This window comes from Lichenostomus cassidix, chromosome 3 (genome assembly GCF_008360975.1).
Source record: "Lichenostomus cassidix isolate B80296 chromosome 3, HeHo_3.0, whole genome shotgun sequence".
Lineage (NCBI taxonomy): Eukaryota > Metazoa > Chordata > Aves > Passeriformes > Meliphagidae > Lichenostomus > Lichenostomus cassidix.
The window spans coordinates 11928211-11951305 of NC_139483.1; the positions used below are offsets into that span (position 1 = coordinate 11928211).

A 23095-nucleotide genomic window follows, 5' to 3' on the forward strand; every position below is an offset into this window, starting at 1 on the left:
AGAAGTATTTACCTTTTATAAAAGTCAATATTGTGTAACAAAAAGGAGACTAAACTCTGATTCCAAAATCACATGGGCCCTCATTCCTGCAGTCAGGTCCCAAAAGTCAGACATTGATACATTTCCAAACTGCAGAATTCCTAAGCCAATCTAAGGCTGTTTGTTTGCTGTCTGGAGTATAAAGCTATGAACCAAGTTTTCCATTCTGATTGGTTTTGATTTCAACATCCCATCTGGAAAGTTCAGCTCATGTTTTCATGTTTTTCTAAGTAACCATGAGGGTTAGAAAAACACTTTTTTTTTTAATTAGAAAATGGAGTTTCTTATGCAATATCTTTCTTCCAGCAGCTTTTAAGGAAAAAAAATACAACATCCTGAGAGTGCTGACAAAGCCATAAGGCTTGGTAAGCACTGCAGTATGCCATAAAAAAATGCTTTTCATTTCCCCTCCATACATAACTCATTTCTGTCATTCAGTCTCTATTCCAAAGGTTTTACTGTAGCATTTGCTGAACCAGTGTACTACAATGAACTATTTGTAACTTCTTTAAAGAATTTCCATTAAAGCATGACTTGGATGGTTCAACAAGCAAGTGTCATTGTTACTACACCTGTCACAGACAAACAAACATCTGTGCTTGGATGGGATCAAGACACTGTGTTATGGAGAAGGAGTGCTCCCAAGACCACCACAAAGTCACGTGGTGGTGTCTGTGGGTGCCACATTTTAGGTTCACATCTCAAAGAAGTGGAAAATCACAAGTAGACATGAAGCCCCTTAATGATTTCATTGACAGTTTAGAAGAGCCCTCTGCTGTGTTTGTACTGCAAATACATGAAATAGCTCAGCCTCATGGAAATGCAAGTGTTGGAACATGTAAATAAATGATGAAGCAAGTTCTCCCTCTCTAGAAGAGCCCTGCCTTTTTTGCCTGTGGATATTCCCACACAGATGCATGCCAGCATATGCTGGTCTTCCAACATATGTTCCTAAGCTCACCTCAATTGGAAACATTTCCCCTTGTATTCCCTGGACAGCAAACTCCAACCAGAGTCAGAATGAAGCCACATTAGACTGGAAAGTGCCAGAGCTGTGTCCTTCATTTCCTGGAGAAAAATTGTTCTCCTGGGAACGACCTGGATTTTGAAGAACTTCCTTCTCTTCCCTGGCACAATGTGACTCAGTTTCCAACAGTGTACACAACCTGTGTGGATCCATGGCAGGAAAGATTCTAGGCCTAAGATGAGGGGACTTGCCAGGCAGGTCTCTAGAGGTGTCCTTCCACCCTTTCTGTCTGTGTGCTACAGAAACCTTTGCTGAGGATATCCTTTGCTCTGACAGACCAGGACATGGACAGGAGTTACACCATTTCTGATGCTGCTTTTTAAGAACCTCGAAGAACAGACATTCATTTCTTTCCCAAATAATTTGGTCTACTGGTTTGCTATCCTCATCCTTGGAAACATTCTTCTGATTCCAAAATCTGATGTCCCTTGCTTATGATCTAATACTAATTCAACTAGCAGGAACACAGAGAACACATTACTCTGCCACAGCTGACCTCACATCAATCACACCAGCCCCCAAAAAGGGAGCACAGTCATTTTTCCAAACTCACTGTAGTGTTCAGACTACTAAGTTTTCACCAATTATTAATTAATTAATCATTATTCAATTCTACCAATTATATTTCAATTATACCAATTATCTTTTCCTCCAAGTGTAAAAGACTTGTCTCCTCAGCAAAGCAGGAATGTGGGAGGTTGAAATATGTGCAGGAAAGAAACCAGGCATTGGAAGGGAGGAGAGTTGATGGAAAAGGTCAGAATTACATTGTCTGGGGGAGTAAATGCTTCAACCCTGTAATCAAACAAAAAAAAAGTCATATCACCGGTGCTAAAAAACTCAAATTAGTACCAAACTAAACTTACTGCATGTGCCAACACTCTTTTTAGAAGCACAAGTGCCACATCCTTCTGTAGATGAACTAGCAGCAAGGGTATGCTGCAGGCAGACCCTCTCCAGCTCTGCAATTCTATCAGCAAGACTGTCCAAAACCACCAGAGGGAGGAAAAATGCATTGTTATCACCACATTTCCACCTGCTCACTGTGTTTTCTCTCATTAGCCAGCCTCAATATTCCCAGCCTCAATGCTCTCCCATTCCTAAGCCCTCAATGAAAGGGCAAAACTCATCCAAGCACCAAGATAATATTTCTTTAAAGGCAGAGCAAGCACCACACAGTCTAGCCCTTCCTACAAGAGACGCAGGGATTTTTTTTGCCGTGTTGTCCTCTGTTTTCTCACCATAGGACTGGTATGAGGAATGGGAGCTCCCTGGTGGCAAAATGTGAATTTGCAAAGACGGACTTTCAGTGGCCCCATGCTTACCCCTGCTCTCATGGAAACCTCGGGATAACAGGAACACAGTCCTGTGCTGCCCTCTCCCAGGGCACTGAGACCAGTCAGACCTAAACACTGAACATGATGGTGTCTTGTGCAGAGGTGCCTGTTTCAGAGCCCAGCACAGCTCCCAGCTGTTCCTCACAACACTGCATCCCATTTTCCAGCCCAGGCATGCATACTGTGCTGGGACACATATTCACAAGCCAGGAGGTACCTGTGTGTGGTTAATGACAACATCAACAGCAACCAGATTAGTGTCACCCATCCAGGTTTTACAGCTTCCCAAACCAGAAGCAAGATCCAGCTGAAACGCAAGGGAATTTGGGTTGAAAAGAGCTTGGAATGCCATGGTTTTCACAGAACAAGAGGCCTCCACTTTTCCTATCTGATTTTTACCACTGCCTTGTTAGGCAACAGTTCAGATCAAGTGCCCAGTAGCCCTTAAACAGTTAGGATCCCAAAGGGATCTGGAGGAACCAAACCACTCCATCTCACACAGACAGCTCACATACAAGGTTTGCTCCTGCAGCCCCAGCACCCAGATGAATGATGCCTGTGCAACTCTGGACAGCTCTTTATACCCCCAGCCCAGGGTAGAGGTCTCCTGCCCAGCTGCACCTCCAGAAGGTGTAGCAAATGCCAGGAGTCTTCATGGGTTCAGGTAGTGCCGAGCCAAAACCAGAAAGGATGAAATCCACAGAAGGTTATTAAAAGCAGAGGCACAATGCCAAACTCAGGACATCCCTGCCTGCACAGAGGAGGCTGGCAGACCATCTAGATGATCTCCTGCTGCCAGCTGACTGCCTTGTCTATCCTCCCCAGGTATCTCCTGCCAGGAAGAGGACACCAGGCTAGACAGACCTCTGGTCCCACCCAGGACAGCTCTAATGGGAGTGGGGCTGTCACATCTCAGGCCACAATAGAGCTTGCTCTTGGACAATGCCCTCTGCAGCTCTGTAACGCTTCTTCCCAGACTGAGAAATCACACCGTGCTCCAGGAATGACCCAGAGCTAGACAAGTTTGTCAGCTTAAGCCTCTCTGTAAGAAATACTCACAGCAGCTGGAGAGAAACAAGAACATGAGACAGGTGGGCAAAGCCACAGAGGGGCCCAAGGCCTCAGAAGAGGGGGGAAAAGGGGGCTAAAATAAAAAGGAGACAAAAAATAGTTGGAAACTGCTAGTTTGCATCTGGCTGAGAAAGGCAGGACTGCTCTCTGACAGACGTACACCCAAATTCCTTTCATGCCACCAGATGGTGCCGTGCCTTCAGTCACCAGCAGGCAGCTGCTCTGGGACAGCCCTCTGCTCCCCGCTCCAGCCACATCCGATGGGCACTGCCCTCAAACTGCAGGGAGAAGGGAAGAGAGAGCCTCGCTCTGCCCCAGGGCCCGGCCTTCCCAGCGGAACATCTCCCAGCTGCAGGGCCACCGCCACCCAGAGCCGGGCTGAGGTTGATGCTGGATCTGGGACTGAGAGAGTTGGGATCCGGGACAGGAGGGGAAATGAGCCACCTGCCTGGAAGCCCATGGAGATTCTGGTCAGGAAGGTCATGAGTACCTTTTTGAGCACTGCAAGAGCAAAGCATCCTATACTGGGAGAAAGACTTCTATGATGGGCAATCTGGCAGGGGAAGCACTGTCCAGGAGCTGTGTTTTGCTTACATTCAAGTGTTTTTGAACCAGCAGAAGCATCAGAGCCCTAGGGAAGGATGACAGGAGACCCTACATAGGGAAGAAGTTGTTCTGGCAGGCCAGATTCAGCTCATACACCATCGACTGGCAGCCTGTGCTAACTGGCACCTTTGGAAATGCAGCTGTAATCCTCCTTCTTGCCAGCACCCACAAGCAGTTTGTTGGGTGACCCCTCATCCAGAGCTCTGAGCTGTGCCACTCAGGTAATGCAAAGGCTCAGAAAGAGACCATTGCTTGCTGAAGACTGGGAATACACAGGCTCACCAAGCTGGCTCATCCCCCCCGCCCACAAGCCAGCCTTTCTCTACTCTGTGTGCCAGAGGAGAGCCAGCACACCAAGCACAGGCCACCAGTACAGCTTCAGGCACAGAGAGCAGATCTAAAGAGGGTGGTGGGAAAGGGATGCCCCACTCCCACAACCCTGTTTTTCAGTGGAAACTTCCCCACAGCCACTTCCCTGGACAAGGCCAACCACAACAGGTATATATAGCTCACCATGACCCAGCTGTCAACCCAGAGCTATAAATATGGCTATAGCAAAGATACAGCTATCAAGGCACTCTTGACTCCATTCACGATCTGAGCAGAAAGACCACATCCTGCAGGCTGGTGACACCCACAACAGATAGAGAGAGGTAAAGGAAACTGTCAGAGGTTCCCATCCATAGCACACTTGCAGAAAAACACAGCAAGACCCTCTTCTTTTCCAGTTTGTCTCTCTGCAATGTCCTTCTACTCCTCCACCTCACTTGGCACAGCAGGAGTGGTAGGAGTGTTGTCCATCCATCTGTGAGGCTCAGGTTCAGCAGGGAAGCAATGCCCCTTTTCCAGGCTACCTGATATACTGCAAGGCAAAAACCCTGGTATGCTTGCTCTCCCCAGCACCCACCCATAACACTGCTGGCACAGCCAGCTCTCATAGCTCTCAGATCCATCCAGTCCCAGGCTGTGGGCAGATTTGTCCTGCAGCCTATCCCAGTTGTGCTCCACAGGCGCTGCCAGTGCTGTGGCTTCTCTGCAGTGTCACAGCAGCCATGGCTGTGCTTTGGAAATGACCTCTCCATATCCACCTCTGCAACTTAGGCCTCCAGTAACCACCCTAAATTCTCAGAGCATTCCCCAGAAATCATATTCAATGCTACTTAATTATTTTTTTACTGTTTTGAGGACCTTTCACTACCCTCTAGCAAATCATCAGCAGTTATAAGGCTGCTGTTGATGAACATCCATCATGCTAATACGCCTCATTGCTTCCTTCTTCATTACCCCATGCATTTCTTATGGTTAGACAGTAAGTGGACTAGGAGTGGGGATTTTCCAATCTATGCCTGTACATCACCTTGCCCAACAGATGAGGTAGGGCTAACTCACCTCCCATCTAACTTACCCTCAGAAGCCCTCCTTAAAATGAACTCTCAATATTAACAAGAGCCAAGCTTCCCCCATTCCAGAGAGCCAAATGCAGACAGATTCAATAAGTGGATACAGCCCTGACAAACACAGACTGGCCTGCAGTTCCCAAGCCAAAACAAGGGACCATCCTGCAGGAGCAACACACCTCCAAAAGGTTTTGTTATTCTGATGCAGCTGAGCACAAACTGTCACAAGAAAACCAAAGTGCTACAACAACCTTCTGTCTGGGTTACAGAGTGTGAGGAGTGGGGGCTCACTAATTCAGGAAATAAAATAATCATTAATCGCACTGCAGATAGCAATTACTAATGGCATCAGCAGCAACCACCTCCACACCTGGAACAAAGCCCACATAAGCCACAAATGCTTGTTCTCCAAGAAATCCCTGCAGTCGTGCCGCATTCAGTGTAGCAGCACTATCAGCTTACATGTGCAGAGCGGAGATGGCCTGAAGGGTCGGGTGTTACCCTGTAAAGGCAGCGAAGAATTCATCACGCTCACCACAGATTTCCTGCCCGAGGCTGTGAGAGTCGTGCAGCCTCTCTGGGCTCAGCCCTCCCCCTCTATGAAAGAGGCTGCACACACAGCCCTGTCTCACGGCAAAAGCTCAGGAGCACGTCACAGGGAACGCTGCAAAGCGTTTGGGTAATGCAGGCAGAAATATTGCTTAAAGCTTTACCCACTGGTTCAAGGCCTCGCTGTACTGAACACGAGCCTCCCTTCTCAGACTGGCTGGGATTTGAGATCCAATTCCCGTGTATGCAGGAAAAACATATCATTGTAAGTTTTGCACATTGCCTCTTTGGAGGTTTTAAGCAAGAGTTTAGCAGTGGCCAGCCTTCAAGCTGATTCTGGAGCAAGATGCATTTCATTCTCACCCTAAAAAGTATTTCAGACAAGCTTTAGTGGCAACAAAATCAAAGGGGAAAAAAAAACAAACAGGTAGGAGAGTAGCCTGATGACATTCTTGCTTACTTAAATTAACATGAAGCTGTTCCATTCCGGAGCTGCTTTCTTGTGTTGTTTCCTCCATTGTATTTCTAGTGGAGGAAATGCCCTAGGGGTAATGAAGCATTGGGCTACCTTCCCCATCCCACTCAATCCAGACCAGTTCTGATGAGGCTGATAAAATTCACCCAGTTTTACAGCAGCAAGCAGGGTCAAATTTTAGTCCAGTTGTTCATAGCCTGCAGTTTTTACCATACAGAAATTAGAAGGATTGCAACTTGCAGCAATTGTGGAAGCTGATAGCAAATTAAAGGGAATATGAGTTCTGGCATTCATCTGTAGCAATTTGGGAACAGCCTTTTCATTACTGTAAAAATAGCAAGTATTGATAAGCAACATCTAGCTCTGATCTGCACTAAATCTCAAACTGCAATACAGAAAAAGCAGGAACAACGTTAAAGCTTCAAAAACAGGAAACCAACGTAAAGGGGAAAAGCAGCTTGTCCAGACTCACGCCATGGGTTAGGATAGGGCTTTGGACCAAACACCAGGCTCTGGTTTCTGGATCTTGTCTACTGCACCACCTCCTCAGAAAAGGGATGGAGCATCACAGCACTTTCTGGACAACACCTTTAGATTCTCCTGTCCCCAAATTCCCCTCTAAATTTTTACTCCAGTGCACCTACTAAGCAGAATGTTTCAGCAATGCACGGCAATGGGCTCCTCGTGGGGGGTTTTTTCTGCCAGTGAAATAGCTATGACTCTAAGGTTTACAGAGACTTTATGTTCCTGTCTAAAATTATCTTTGCTGATCCTTGCGACGCCAAGACCACAGAGCCAATATTCCATAAGCCCTGAGAAAAAGGGACTGCATTTTAGGCACACTCAGCTAGTGTTGTTACGGCAGCATCCATCAGCTACGACCGAAGCCCTGGGTCACAACCATGCCAGACCTTGCACAAGGGGACACTGCTTGCTCCTTTGCTGCATCAGTCAGCACAGAGTCAGGGTCTGTGTGCTCTGTGATCCCTGCTCCAACTGCGAGATCAGGGCAAAAGTGGATGAGAAGACGGCAGGTGGATGCAGGCAGATGGGGGAAGCGGAGGCTAAGAGGGAGACAACAGCAATTAGCATAAGCAGCGGCAGTCTCAGCTCACCAGCTGCTTTGCCGATTGTCCGCCTCCCTGATTTCCAACAGCAAAGCAGCAATTTGCCGACGAGCACAGCCAGTAGCCAACACTGCCCCTCAGGACTGAAACTATCAGGGAAAACAAATGATTTCCATGGTACAAAAGCACGGTTTGCAGGGCTGTCATGTAGGAGTTTGCCTAAGTAAGGCATGGAGCAGGCAGCTCAAAACAGACACCAAATACTTCAGAGCGAAAGGCTAAAAAAGGAAGGTTTTAGAGGAGGAAATGAGTCAGTAGCTTGGAGGACGGGAGGGGGAGTTCAAATAGCTGAGGCATATAAAGTAAGCAAGTAGTCACCATCTCAAACGCTAGAAAGTCAGCGAGGTGGATGTATTGATCTCAGGTTTTTGTTGATGTAGGGTCTCGCTCAAAAATGGGTGACTTTTTATGCTGACCATGTTGGATTTTGAAGCGATCCTTCACTGGGCAGACACTTGCCAGCTGCAGTTCACATTAGTGTTTCTGGCTGGAGCCAAAGTGGTCACCACCACCTACAGGATTGCTGGAATTTCTCAGGGTCCCCCCTGGCTGAGGGATGGACTTTTGGGGGGGAAGGGCAGAGGGGGAAATTCCAGGCTAATTGCATATACCATTTGCCTTAAGGGAAGGAGGGGGATTCACCTTTCATGATGGTTCATCCAAATACACAGCTTGATCTTCCAGCCTAGCTTATTTATAGCACTAGGGGGAAAAAAGGGCAAAGCTGGTTCAGTGTTGAAAAGCAGAAGAGCTAGTAAAAAACCCCTTCCTCTCCACAATGCAACTCACAGCATTCACATCTGTCTTTGTGACAACCTCATATTGCACTGAGGCGCTGGGGACAAAGGAGTGTCACCCCAAGAAGCTTTTAGCCTTGCTCACCATACACCAGAACAGCTCTAACGTAGTGTGCAGCACAGTAAGCAAGGGGCACTGGTGCCAGAGTGCCAATAACTTCCTCACCTCTGGCCAGGTCCTTGTCCCATCCAAAGGCCAGCATTGATAGAAAGGGAACTCGGAAATAGAAACAAAATTTCCTCCTGTCCTCCCCAAAACAGGAAGCTTCCCCTGGGTTCAAGCACCAAGGCAAGAGCTACAGAACAGCTTCTACAGGACCCTGCTGCAAGCCCTGGCTGAGGGAACCCCAGCATGACAAAGGGTCGGGTGATGCTTAAGGTGACAGGCATGTGAGAAGAGGGCTCTCAGTCAGGGAGCAGCACAGGGCTGGAAAAGCAGGCTCCCTTTCCCTACACAACCAGCAGAACAGGATTGACATGCAGCAGGGGTTCCCAAACCATGCCATACACACTGCTAATCCCCAGCAGGCAGCTCTGGGGCAGGGCTGGAGCTCCCAGTGCCTGTGCTGCTACAGCATTGCAGGGTCTGTGGAGCCCTGTGCTGACCAGGCTGGTACCACCATAACCACACACTTGTCCGTGTATTTTGGTGCCAGCTCCTGCCTCAAAGCACCACATCTGCTGTGTTAATGCCTCACTGGGCTATGCTGTTTTGTCTTTTGGGGAATGAACCATTTCAAAAAGCCACCACGGTTGTTGGTGAGCGAGTGCCCTTCCCAGAGCAAGCACATCTTTCTCATGAGGCAAGACAAGGTGAGAGAGTTCTCTCACTCTGCTGGTGAAGCAGTTCTTGTCCCCGCTGAATTTCCTTTAACCACTTAGATACCTTCTCAACCAACTGCAATGCTTCCAAAACCACCTCTCAGAACAGACTGAGCCGAGAGGCAGGCCTGTTCCACCTCATTTGCCCTTATAAGTACATAGCATGAAATAGCCCCAGCCCTGTTCTCATGGCCTTGCATCATCTCCTCCCCTCCTCCCAGGATGTCTCACTTCTGCACCCCTCTGTCATAGTGAAACCCATCTACCAAGAGCAAGCCTGGAACAGTGACAGACGAATTACCCACATTAATTATGACTAAAAAGCACAGCTATCCCGGGTTTCTGCTATGTGCCACCAGAGATGGAGGTTTGTTGTGGCACTGCCACATGGCACTGCCCACCACTGCCTTGATTTCCTCTCCAAGCCACAATCACAGCAGGCAGGCAGGACCACAAGTCGTCCCCAGAAACATACTCATAGAACTGGAGCTCTCCCTTCTACACAGGCATTTTATCTGACTTGTTTCAGAACTACATTTCAAAAGGGAAAAAAACAAACCAAACACATCCCTGTTCATTTCTTGCTAATGCTTCCAAAGTAAGTCAAGATTTGGGGTCAAATTTAAGCATTCCTAGATTAAATGTATCAGAAAAGGGCCTAGGGAAGAACTATCCACTCAGGCCAATAAAAGTGTTGTGCTCATAGGTCTTTTGCTAGTTTCATTACAAATCTGATGCAAGAGCTTTTAAAAAAGGAGCCCCTGGCCAGACTAAGCCACCCAACACAAGAGCCTAATGAAATAGGATGGCTTTTTCACTGTACCCATCTTCAGCATGTAATTTTTCAGCAACTTCTCTCTCGTGTGAACAGGTGGGACATCTACAAAGAGCATCTACTGGGGTAGGCTGCAAACAGGGGAAAAATCAAGTAAAAATTAAGCCCCTTTAATTAGAACAGCAATATAGATGAAAATTTTAAGGTGTGTAAGCATTGCTCACACCTTTAATATTGAAACTTTATAATAGTTGTAATGAAGTACTGTTGCCTCATACCCCAGCCCTGAAAATGCCATCGAGTCTTGTTTTTATTTTCTGCTTACAAGGAGGCACAGACTCAACAAACAAGCTTTTGATGCTGGGGGCTTTTTGCTCATCAATTCAAGCCGGGAACATCCCTGCAGTCAAGATTCGGTGATAAAAACCTAACTTCCTATAGATTTTATAACATCAGCAGATGCCTTTGTACTCTGATTGCAAGCAGCCCGAGCCTCGCCGGCCAGAAACATGAAGGAATTCTCCTCAGAGCGAGCAGGACTGCCACGAACAGGGAGCAGCAGCTTCTCGGAGCGCCCCAGTTCGCTGAGGGCCGCCTTTGTCCCGAGGACAACCCGCCCGTTGTTTCCATTCCGCCGGGATGGAGCAGCGCCGGGCTCCGCGGCTGCCGGCGGGAAGCGCTGCGCTCCTGCCGCAGCAGCCCGAGCCAATCAGCACCGCCTGCCTCAGATCGCACCAAAGTAGGTAGTGAAAAACCCTCGGAGGAAGAAAAAAAAAAAGCAGAGAAAAACTCCCACACTTCCGCCCGGCCGCCCGCCCCTAGCCGCTCCTGCTGCTGCGGCCGCCTCCCCCCGCAGCTCTCGGCCAGCCCCACGGCCTCCCCCTCGGCCGATCCCCGACCCCCTCACGGCCGGCCCGGGCCCTTCCAGCCGCGCTCGCAGCAGCCCAAATCCCCCCCGTGCCCCCCGCGCCTTCCCTCTCGGCTCCCCGAGCGCCCCAGCTCTGCCCTCAGCATCCTCCCCGACCCCCCACCGGCACACCTTCAGCAGGTAACCCCGCCCACCCAGCCAGGGCGATCCTCATTGGCCGGCCGATGCGTCAATCATCCGACACATCCCTGTGATTGGTTAACTTGGCTGCGGAGGGGCGGTGCACGGCTGCCGACGGTCCCGCTCACGCGTGCGCACGGCGGCTGGGGCGTCGCCACGCGGGGCTCCCGCCATAGCAACCGCTTCCTCCTCCTCCGGGCACGGTGGCCGTGACGTCGGCAGCCCTTCCGCCCGGCTCGCGCCCTCGCAGCTTCTCTTCCTGCCGCCGGAGCCCGCGCCGCGCCCAGACACCCGAGGGAGCCGCCGCCGCCGCACCGCGCTCCGCCGCCCGCCCGCCGCGCCCCGCCGACGCCATGGTAGGGACCGCGCGCCGCCGAGGGGGGCGTTAGGCTTCTCCGTCTCCCGCCTCCGCCTTCATCCCTGGGGGAAAAAGGGGGGAGGGGGGCGGCGGTACCGCCCCGCATCCCGGCCGGCGCTCTGGCTGGCGGCGCCGCTGTGCCCGGCAGTATCGTGCCCCCTTTTCTTTCTCCTTCCCTTTCTCCCGGTCCTTCCCGTTCGCCTTTGAACTTGACGCGGCGGATCCGTTCTCCTCCCTTCCCCCCCGCCCCCATCCCGCCATGAGGCGACAGAAGGTTACTCCCACCCCGCCTTGAAGCGATGGAACTGTCCTCCCTCCTTTTGCTCCCCCCCGCCGTGAGCTAATGGTGCGCTCCGCGCCGCACACAGGCGCTGGGGGCGGGCGCGTCCATTCGGCCCTGGGAGGGGGGGTCGCCGAGGAGCGAGGGCGCGGCGGGAAAAGGCCGTGTGGGGGGGCCGTGCGCGGCACCTCCCCGCGCCGCAGGGCGCGGCCGGGAGGGGACGGGAGGGGACGGGAGGCGGTGTCCCCTCGCCTCGCCGCGCCACGAGGGGCTGTGCGGGAGGGGGTCGCAGCCTCGCAGAAAGGCCCCGGCCGGGTGTTGGTGGGAGCCCGCCCTTCCCCCGCGGCCGGGGGCTTCCCTGCTCGGGAGGAGGCGCGGCCGCCGCCTCGGTCCGGCGGGAGCCATCTTCCCACGGCCGGGGGGTTCGCGCCTGGCCTGGAAAGCGGCGGCGGCTCCGCGGGCAGCGGGGGTCAGCATGGGCCCTTGCAGGATCCCTCTCCGCCGGGCCCGGCCGAGCCCGCAGCGCTGGCGGCGGACAAAAGGGGGAAGCGGAACTCGCGGAGGGGAATCGCTGATTGTTAAAAACAGGGTGTCGCAGCGGCCGCTGGAGGAAGCTGAAATTTTAAGGTAGTTGTTGCAAGGACTTGAGGGTTTTTTTTGTTTCGCTCCTCCACACACTGCTGGAAACGTTTATCCGAGGCATAAAGCTGGAAGCAAAGAAACAAAAAAAGTATGAAGCATCCCGCACTGACTCGCTTGCTTGTGTTTCCTGGCTTTCAAAAAAAAAAAAAAAAAAGTCAGGGCTCTCCTTGCATAAATGGGGCAGAATGGACCAAACCCGTTTGACTTCGTGATGGCTCATTCTGTTTGCTTTGCCCATACTCAAAGTTTGCATCCCCTTTTAACTCGGGAGGTTGGCAAATTTGCCTCAATTATTAGCTCATGCAGTTTTAACTGCTGTTCTGTTTTTGCTTGAGTCGTGCACAAGCACTTGTCCAGCAACACACACTTGCGTGTTTTGACACACTTGCCTGGGTTATTTACCTTTATTAGAGGTATTATATATTGAGGCCTTTCCGTGGTATTTACCAGTATTTTATTGAACATGTGGTATATCCAGGAAATGAATTTTTGGTTCATAGGGCTGACAGACAGGATGTACTACTAATGTCCCTGCTTTCTCTAACGCCCAAGCTGGAGCATCTATGGCTGGTATGCAGCGTGGAGCAGAGCTGATGAGAGTTGCAGATGAAGCTGCTAAAAAGTCTGATGAGACTTGCAGCTCTCGTTCAAAGGAGGCTTGTCTCAACAAGCCAGCTACCACCTCTGCAGTATGCAAACCTAGTTAAGTGTGACTACTCAGTGTGTCAGGCTTCATCTTGCTTGCTTCGGAACTAGGGAATTCCCAAGTCAGTCAAAACTACTATTTCTCTTAGTGATCTCCTTTTTGCAACAGGGTTTTTTTGAGAGGCTGGAAGTGAACTCGGTTTTGGGCAGAGTGGAGGCCTTCTGGCAAAGTGCAGTAGTGCCAGCAGGAGGGCATCCTTTGGTATCAAAAGAGCTTGGATTTTCAGCTTTTGTGTCTTGCAGCAAAGTTCAGTTTCTTTGCTGCTGGATTAAACGAGTCCAAGGTCTTTGGAGGACCGTGCAAATTATTTTTCTTGGTTGTTAGTCAGTGCTATTCCCAGATCTGTGTAATTACAAGGTACATATGCCTCATATACAAGATAACAGCCTCATGACAATTGGTGCTGTGGGTGTCTGGCATGTTCCTACTCGCCTTGTCAGAATCACTATCAAGAGGCTCCTGCTGGGTGCAAGGGCTGACCTAAGCAATCCCATGTGAGAGAGCTTGAATGGACCAGGACTCACTTGTGAAGCTGTTCCCAGCCTTTTCCTCACCTGGTTGTTCAGCATTCACAGCAATCTCCTCAGGAGAGGAGGATCCCTCACTAAATAAGTATCAGGGATGCCCAGAGCATGGCTTCAAAACCTGGTTTTGTGGGTGACATTTAAGCTTTAGGTTGCTATAGGTGCCTAGAGGGCCACAAGAAAATTCTTACAGGCATTTAGGCTCATAACAGCTGATTTCTGTGCTGAATGTGTTTCTGAGAAGCTTTGATTTTCTGCAAGAGCCCTGTTCCATACCAGCTTCCACCTGCATTGCCTTAAAAACTTGCATTTCAACACAGCAATGAGTGCTACTCAAAACTTCTGCCCCGCTATTACTGGCCACTGCAGTTCCTGTTTTTCAGCACTGTTGCTGGGATTGCCTTTTGTGGGTATTGCATGTTCTGCCTACCTTGATAATTAAATCGGGAGTGAACTTCATGGTGGCTCGGAGGAGATAATTTCCTCTTTGGCTGAAAGCTGAGGAAATGACCTTCAGGAATTCGAAGATAGTTTTTCTTATTTTTTTTTAAATAATCGCTTTCCTACTCATCTCTTCTTGTCTTGTCAATAACCTTTCTTGTTGTTGGGGGGGGGGAAGAAAGGCTGAATAGAGTTTTAATTCCTTCCCCTTGCCAAAAGAGACCAAATAATGCAAAATAAAAATTTGAGTCTAGCTGGCAAGATATGTCTACTACTGATATGCAGATGACTCTGTACTTCTTGCTGGTTTATGGTGTGCAAATAATGGCCTCTTACACAACAGCAGTAAAAGGCTGCTAGTTCTGTTTCCTGTCAGGCTTCAGATCTGAGTTGAAGCCTTGTCCTTTCATATGCACAGGCTGTCCCCAGTAAATGGAGGTGTCTCTCTGTCCAGCTATAGGTAAGGAGGGAATGTGGGCCTTTTTTGACTCCTGAAGTCACTGATGTCCCCACACTGTTGCTGATCTCTGGGGTGAAGAGATCAGCAATTTCCTCCTTGCGTTGCTGCCTTTCCTGCTCAGTAAAGTGGAGATGTTAATATCAGCTGTGTTTTCTTGAGTGCTCAAATAAGAGATTAAAAGCAAAGCAGTGTTTTACATCTTTGGGTTTGGTCACCTACATTTTCAGTTCGCTTGCTGGCCTTAGGTGACACCTTTCCAGAGGCCTGGTTTGGTAAAACTTCCTTTCAGCCAGGTTGTGACCCTCCCTTTGTGCTAAGTGCTCCCACAACTACCTTGGCTTAGTTTTCCAAAACTTCAAGTTGCTGATGATGGCCCAGGGTATTCCGTTGTGTGGCAGTGCAAGCAACAACTCTGTCCCTGAAGCTGGGTGGAAATAGGTTAAATTGAAAAAGTATTTGTTGCAGAGATGTACTATGACACATTAGTGAGTCAGAAGGAAATGCCACATGGCTCCACAGGCAGCTCTGGCAGTGGCAGGGAATTTCAGAGGTAGATAGGAGGGATGGCGTGCCAGGCATAGGGGAAATGGGGTCTGCTGGAAAACTAAGAACCAAATACATGCCAATAATGTGACCAGCAAACATGGGAGCACAGTGTTCTCAAATCTGCCCTTGCAATTAAACAAGGCATGCTTTAATAAGTTCTTGGTGTCAGATTCTGGAAAAAATGATGATGCTTTTCCAAGAAGCAAAAGTTTCCACTTGAGTAGCTGTGGATAGTTCACCCTGGTGTGTACAATGTGTGTGTGTGGTTCCCAGACAAAACAAGTCAAGAACTGCATCTTGAAATGTCTCTGTAGATAATGCATGCCTTGGCACCACTGTGGAGAGTCCTTGGGCTCTAATCACAGGAGAGAAAACCAACACACTAAAATTGTCAAGACTTACAAATTTAGTCCTTCAAACTTGTCTTGAAGCAAACTAAGTCATTAGTTTAAGGTCATCTTAGCTGTCTTGCAGTTGAGGAAAATACAGACTCTTATTAATGAAATATTTTAGGTATTCCGGGAAAATACTGGAGTTCACAGCACTTCCTAACAAAAGAGAAGTCAAATTTCCATGTGTCAAAGTCTTGTTTTAGTGCAGGCTTGCTACAAATCCAGTTTATCAAATGTGTGGCATGTCTTTCACTCCTGAAATGGCTTTCTGTATGTGGGGATTTTCTTTAGAAAGCTTTGGATTATTATTCAGTCTTTCCCAATTTAGTTTAAACTTCAGTTCAGGTACTTGGCAATGGAGACAAAATGCTGGAAGCCCTTAGTGGAGGCAGTTGGTCTGGCTCCTGCAGTTGGAAGCCTGCTGGACAGAAGGCTCCCTCTTTGGGCTGCCCTGTGGAGGGAGGGCATTGTGTTCTCCCAAGAGTTCTGCAGAGCTTTGCACTTCAGGCAAGAAGGAGGCTTTATGAACAAGAGCTGCTGTGTTCCTGCAGTGCCTGCTGACAAGGCAGTGAATGCAGTCACTGCCTCAGGTGCCTGCAGGAGACTGTGGGAGAGTCCAGTGGGGATACTGCCAAAAGGGCTCTGGGATAATGTGTGAGGAGCTCAGCCCCCAGGATCTGCTGTCTCTGCAGCAGTTGCACGGAGGTGTTGGGGGACAACTCAGTTTTGCTGATTCCCTCAGAGAAACTCTCTGTCCATTCTTCCCTGAATGTCTCCCTGAGTATGCTCTCCTGGCATCATTTTGCCATCTGGGAATTAGGTGGCTTGCCTGCTTGTTGCATTTAAGGGTGTGTCCCCTACAGCGGAATGTCACCAGCTGGTTGATGGTCATGTATCCCACAAGTACCTGCAGCATGTGCTGCTCACTGAACCAGCCCCCCTGTGCTAGTCCTGCTTCCATCCTGGAAAAGGAGCAGGACCAGGCTGGCTGCTGGAGCTCTGCAGTGTTCAAGCCACAATGCACAAAATAATAACCAATGTGCTGTATTGAATCCTCTAAGCAGAGCCATATCTGGCCAAAGAGGGAAAATCCAGGCTAACAAATGTTTACTCTGTCATTACTGGAGGGTGGAGGCTTCTCACCAGCTCTTCTGGACAAGACAGCAGAGATGAGGTTAAAATGTCGATTGAGGACATGTATTTAGAGTCTGGCATTTCTCCTTGTTCCAGTGCTCTTAGCAGTCATCCTGTTTGTTGCTGTTCTGCAGAGGGTGGTTGCAACTACCTTATAACAAAAGCTGCCTGGGGTTTGAGTTTTTTCCTTTTTAAGTATGTTTGTGAAGCCATTTGTGGCTGGTACAGGCCCAGGGTTGAAAAGGGAGTCCTACAGTTCTGACAGCAGATCTTCTTTTTGGAGGGAATTGGTTTGTGGCACTGGTTCATTTCAACCCATACCGTAACACAGCTATAGGGTGTTCTCAGATGGAACAAATCTGCATTGTCGCTGGCAACACAATGGCTGCTAATGTCAGCCTGGGTGATGAATCCAGGGGTTGTACAGCAGCTGTGAAAAGAGTAGCACCAGCTACTAACAGCCTTTTGCTTTGGAAAGCTAAAAGATCCAGTTCTCACTATTGTCTCTTCAGCTTCTGGTCAGTCCCAGTTATCAGCTGAAGTTTTAACAGTGAATTTTGAGTTTCGAGACTAAATACTTTCAACATTTTTGGAATCTGAACTGATTTGCCAGCAGTGCTCAGTTTCTTTTTAAAGAAACAACTTGTCTCCTGACTTGGAGACATGTTTCTGGCTGTGTACAGCAAATGCGCTTGACTGCACAGTTTGCATCATCCTGCAGTTCTGTTGCTGCTGCTTCTGGCTCTAAGCTGAGCATTAACCTCTGCTTTCAATGTTAACATGACTTGGTGCAGGAGAATTGTTTGTTGTAGTGTTGGAGCAAAGCTCAAGAATTGACAAAGGTAGAGGTAGGTGACATTAACTGCTTTCCCATAATTAATAACCTCATTCCCATGCCAATTCAGTCTTTCTATGCATTTTCTAAGAATCTTGAGCGGGTTCATGACTAAAACCTGAGTCTTATTGCCTATTGTCAGGTACTAAGGTACCATTAGTTAGAAAATAAAACTCAGGGAGGAAAAGGGTCCTCTGGAATGCACTGTGGATTTGTCCTTAGTGAATGACGCTATAGGTGTAGTTGGCGCACTGTTTGCTTTATTAGGTTAATTTTGTGTTATTTAGACTCTTCCTAAAGAGGCTCTTGCTCACACCAAGCACAAGCACAGGAGTAGAAAGACCTTTATTCCTCATTAGCTCTCAGTTACGCTGACAAAGTGCGGTGTCTGTGTATGGAGGAGGTGACACAGGAATGAGTCACTTTGAGTCCATGTTTGCACTGTTGCTCAAATTTATCCTGAAATAGGCTTTCTCCATGTACTTTCCTCACCTTATTGGTGATATGCAGAAGGATGGCTGCCTGCCACACAGCTGAGGCACAGTGACTGAATTGCTGTTCTCCTATCCCAAAATAAGTGCAAGCAATTCTGCATAGATTACCCCTTATAGACTGACCATGTATTGTAAATCTTGAGGGAGGTCCCCTTGTATTTAGGCAAACCCCGAAAGAGCACTGTTCTCCATCCTAAAGAAAAGCTTCTCTCTCAGATTGCTGATGTATGAGATTGCCCTGGTTTTCCACGAGCAGCACTTGGGAGCTCTAGATAAGAAACTCCATGGTAATAGATTCTGCCAGCTGTGCCACCTCTCCTCACTGGGTTAGCAGTGCTATGCCAGCCACTCAGTTACAGAAGGAGAGATGTTGGTAGAAAGAGGAGAATTTGAGCTCATCTGAGGTCCTCCACGGTAGGCATTGGTCAAGGTTTTAAAAAAACTCCACACATTAAGTAGGTGTCCAGCGCATAACCTTACCTCTCTTGAGGACAGCCTGTTTGAAAGTGACCACTGAGCAGTTCCCCTGCACCTCTGATCTCTGTGGTTTTGCTGCTGAACTCTGCTGTTTCTTGAAGATGCAAAATTAATCTCTTGAGCTTACATTTTGGGGCTGAAGGTAGGTTAAAAAAAATTAAGAACAACCTTTACCCTTTTTCAGTTGTGTATCTCACCTGCTGCTGTACCTGACTGTTGGCACTGCTGACTGTGCTTGTAGCAGTGACGTGTGGTGGTTTACATAGAGGGAGGAAGGCAGTTTTCCTTGTGATAGATGAATATGAGTAATGTCATTTGAATTTGGAAGACAAAAAAACAGTGAGGGAGGAAGCAGGATTCTAAAGGAATCTCATTGTTTATACTGTGTGTAGCATTTTGAACAGATAGAGTTGCTGAATATTGGACAGGCTTCAATTTGGTCTTCACTGCTCTGGCCATGATGTCCTTCCAGCAGTGCCTGCTGCCTTCCCACGTTTGCAGTATTCACTCTTGCACAGCTGCTTTTAAGCTCTCCAGCTTGGTGCACTCTGAGAACAAAACTCAGATGTAAATGCTTCTACTTGCCACTCTTTTTTCTGTCTCATTCCCAGAAAAGCATCAGACTGAAAATGCAGTTCAGCCTTTTGTTATTCTTGCTAGATCTTGTTCTCTTTATTCTTTAACATCAGATTGATAATGCTGCATATGCCTCTCCTTTTCCAGCTTACACAGGGGAATATGATACCACTCACTACAATTTCCCATCAGACTCCAAGGGGGAGGAAGAGTTGAGAAGGCTTAAGCTTGCTTTAAAAACTGCTGGAGTAGGTGCTGAGAAGCATGGACTTTAACTGTTAAGATTTGCGAGTTCTCTGTTTAAAATACTGAATTTAGAGCAACTTCCCAAAGTTGGTTTGTTCAGCTAAAAGCTACCACTGCAATCCCAGTACCCCACTGCATCTCCCTTGATCTCTAAACTAAATCCATGTGACAAGCATGGAATTTGGCCAGTTTTACCTCAGTTCCTACAGCTGCTAGCAAGCATGCTGGAAATGGCTGGGAAACTGTGAACAGAAGATCCCCGTGGGCTTGTCCAGCCAGCCTGAAACGGGGAAGAGAATTAAGCTGCTGTAATGCCAAAGGATCTGCCCCAACTGAATCTCAGAGAACTAGGGGTTGGCATGCCTGTAAAACTCCCTCAAAACAATGTTCTGGTGTAAGCAGGATTGTGCCTTCTTTGGAATAGTTTTTGGTTTGGCAGCTGGCTGTGGGCAGCAGCAAGACTCTGCATTCTTTACTTGGCTTTGGAAAAGAGGGTCTGCAGCCTTTTCTGATGAGACTCTCTGGCCATGAGTAACTATTGCAAGAATCTATTGTCTTCTAGCCTTGGATTTAAGGCAGTGCCATAATGTAGCTGGGAAAATTTGGGGTGGAAGGCCTGAAGGTGTTTGCTGTGGTCTTTGCAGGCCTCCGGAGTACAAGTGGCCGATGAGGTGTGCCGTATCTTCTATGACATGAAAGTGCGGAAGTGCTCCACGCCGGAGGAAATCAAGAAGAGGAAGAAGGCTGTCATCTTCTGCCTCAGTCCAGACAAAAAGTGCATTATTGTGGAGGAAGGCAAAGAGATTCTGGTGGGAGATGTCGGAGTGACAGTCACCGACCCTTTCAAGCACTTTGTGCAGATGCTTCCCGAGAAGGATTGCCGCTATGCCTTGTATGATGCAAGCTTTGAGACCAAGGAATCCAAAAAAGAAGAGCTGATGTTTTTCTTGTGGTAAGCCACCTTCCCAATTCTCTCATTCCTAGGATGCAGTCCAGGCACTGTGGGTGAGGTCTCTGAGCGTTTGTATTGCCCGGGCTGGGAAGATGGCAGGCTTAAAGTGAGCTGGGCAGTCTGATGCCTGTATTCTGAGCCATGAGATGTTCCACATGTCCATGGTGGGTAGGATACTGCTTCTGTCTGGGCTGGATAATCGATGTCAGTAATTTCACTCTCTTTGGTGTCTCCCACTAGGGCACCAGAACAAGCACCTCTCAAAAGTAAGATGATCTACGCAAGCTCCAAGGATGCAATCAAAAAGAAGTTTCAAGGTACGTAACACAACTAATGCTCCTAACTCTGCTGTGCCCCTGGAGTACACAGCAAAGCTTAATTAGCTTAGGCTTTGGGGTTGCTTTGTTGGTTTTTTTTGAGATACTAGTGCGATGTGAAGTGTCATGTGACAGAGCTAAATTTACATTATCTGATGAAATTTTAGAGGCACTAGAACAGTGCTCAGGACAAGAGCAGGTTTTGCAATATGTGGGGTACCGCATGGAGCAGCACATCTGCACCACACAAGCTAGAAACCATTAGATTCATAACACAAAGCTGGATTTTGTGCAGAGCTGCCTCAGAGGCAGAGCACTTTCATCCCTGTGTCTGTTAAAATGCACAGTCTCATAAACTTACTGTGCTGTAGTTAGTCAGTCTGGCTTATAGCCAGGTAGCACTCTTCAGCTCCTCACGCTGCACTGGGCCAAAATCTTGCACTGTGCAACGCTGACAGGATCAGTGTGCAGCAGTGCCAGCCTTTGCAGGATGGCTTGCCCAGGGAGACTGGTGTGTGCTGCACACGTGGAAGTTGAGGAAAAAGAAATCCTGACGATATTCTGCTTTTCACCATATAAGGCAGGCATGGGTTGGGCTCCCCATCCTTAAAAAGGAAAAGAAAGCACTGTTGGTTGCTTAGCCCAGCTCTCAGTCTGTGCCTCCCAGGTTCTCAGTGTGATACTTTCAGCCACCTCTGCAGAGTCAGCGGGAGCTGAGTGAAGTGAGCCCTCTCCGTGTGCTTGCCTGGAGCTCCCTCCCCTGCTGTATCCAGGGCAGCACAAGAAATGAGGGATTTGCTCTTCTAAGAGCCTGCCATGAAAGGCCAACAGTCTGAGCACTGAGCTAGTGACTGATTTCTCCCTACATGTCCCTACAATGACATTTGGTGTGCAGCCAGATGTCTCCTGGGACATATGAGGGAAAAACCATCAAATCCCCTAAGCTAAGGCAGGACTTGTCTGCTTGAGTGACTGGATTGCTTCTTCTAATATTACTACCAGGTATGTTTCTTTGATTGATTACCAGCATGTTGAAATACTGCATTATTGAGTGTTTTGCCTCTTTTTTTAGGCATAAAGCATGAATGCCAAGCAAATGGGCCAGAGGACCTGAACCGAGCTTGCATTGCTGAGAAGCTAGGAGGCTCCCTAGTCGTAGCTTTTGAAGGAAGTCCCGTGTAGATGTCATACAGTGCCACAACTCTACAAGCATTCCATGTTTTAATAGATCAGTTATATAAAGCAAACATTCTAGGCAAGGGTTTCACTAACAGTAGGGAAGCTGTCTTGTAGAATAAAGTAGATTTTGGAGATGTAGCTCGTATGTACAAATGACCCTAAATAAATCAAATTAAGGATTTATCTTGGTGTATTAATATTTGCATTGGTTGTCCAGCCCAGTACTGTCCCCAATGGATTAACACTAAAGGTCTCCAAAAATTTGAGCAGTGTGTCATGAAAGGTGGAGAGGTGAGAACGATCTGGTTCCTGTTCTTGCTTTTCTAAATAGTAACAAGCAAAATTTAAAAAAACTTTTCCCCTGTAATCATTTAAGACAGAACTTAAAACCTGTAGTTAAACTTTGGCTAAAGCAACCTGTTAGCACCAAAACCGGGTTAAATTCTTAGTGCTTGCAGTTGCAGAGCTGTATTAAAGAAGCCTAATTATGAAGCTAGACATAAAACAGACACACTTTTTCTGGAGAAGTAGTCCTAATCCACTCTCTTGTAAACTCACGGTGCAGTAATAATATTTAAAGGTTCACTTGTTCTGTAGGTTCAATTTTCTTGTTATGAAGTGTCTTGAGGTCTCTTTCCTCCTGAGTGATTCTATAGAAATTGCTTTTTCTGTTGACATAGTTTAATTTAGAACTACCTTTCTCTAATATACACTTACTAGTGGATCAGATGCTTCTGAGGCTTTTATAAATGCAGATTCTTATATCAGAGCTCTCCAGTTATGGGTAGTAAAACGAAAAGGAACCACAACTTAAAAAATGGTATTTTCAGCCCCAGTCTTTGGTCACTTGGTCCATTTGTCCATAATTACTATTGATTTAACTTAGTAGAGCCAATCAGCCTGACTAATACGGCTTGATCTGGGCTTTTTGTCTGTTAGCTTCTTTAATTCTGTAGAAATGCATGGAAATATCACCTACTAGAAAGTTTGACCTGAAATGCCTTTTGTATGGGGGGTAGAGAACATTCCTGTGCCAGCTACAGAGATCTTAAAAGCTTCCATGTTTCATCAGTGGTTGATTAAAGCTGTTTCCTTTGTGTAATGTGTACATGGGAGTTGCATAGAGTTTTCTTGTATGTCTGTAGAGAAAAAGAAAAAAAAAACCAAAACCCTTAGCCTCCAGTGCATTACTGTGATATGTTCTGTGCGTGCCAAATTTGAACAGCCTAAATAAATGGGCTTTCCCTCCCCTGGGTCAGTGACTGATTCCTCTCCAGCCTCTGGATCAGCCCTCCTGCAGCGGGGCTGGCACTGCTGGATCTGGGTAAGCACTTAGGGAGCTGCTGTGCCTTCTGCAGCTACTGCCCTGTCCTGCTCTCGGGAGCAGGGGCAGGGGGAAGCAGGCTGGATGGAAGGTGGAGCTGGAGGGATCTGGGGGGGAAGCAGGTTTGTGTCTGCAGTGTGCT

The 23095-nt window shown here is 48.1% G+C and overlaps 1 protein-coding gene across 1 annotated transcript; it reads left to right on the forward strand.

The window, feature by feature from the left end:
- The first annotated feature begins 11262 nt into the window (after nt 1-11262).
- DSTN (destrin, actin depolymerizing factor) lies at nt 11263-22804 on the forward strand. Its single transcript, XM_085054536.1, has 4 exons — nt 11263-11426; nt 19826-20133; nt 20374-20450; nt 21523-22804. Exons 1-4 carry the CDS (start codon nt 11424-11426, stop codon nt 21630-21632), a joined length of 498 nt encoding a protein of 165 aa, XP_084910662.1. The 5' UTR covers nt 11263-11423; the 3' UTR covers nt 21633-22804.
- The last annotated feature ends 291 nt before the right edge of the window (nt 22805-23095 follow it).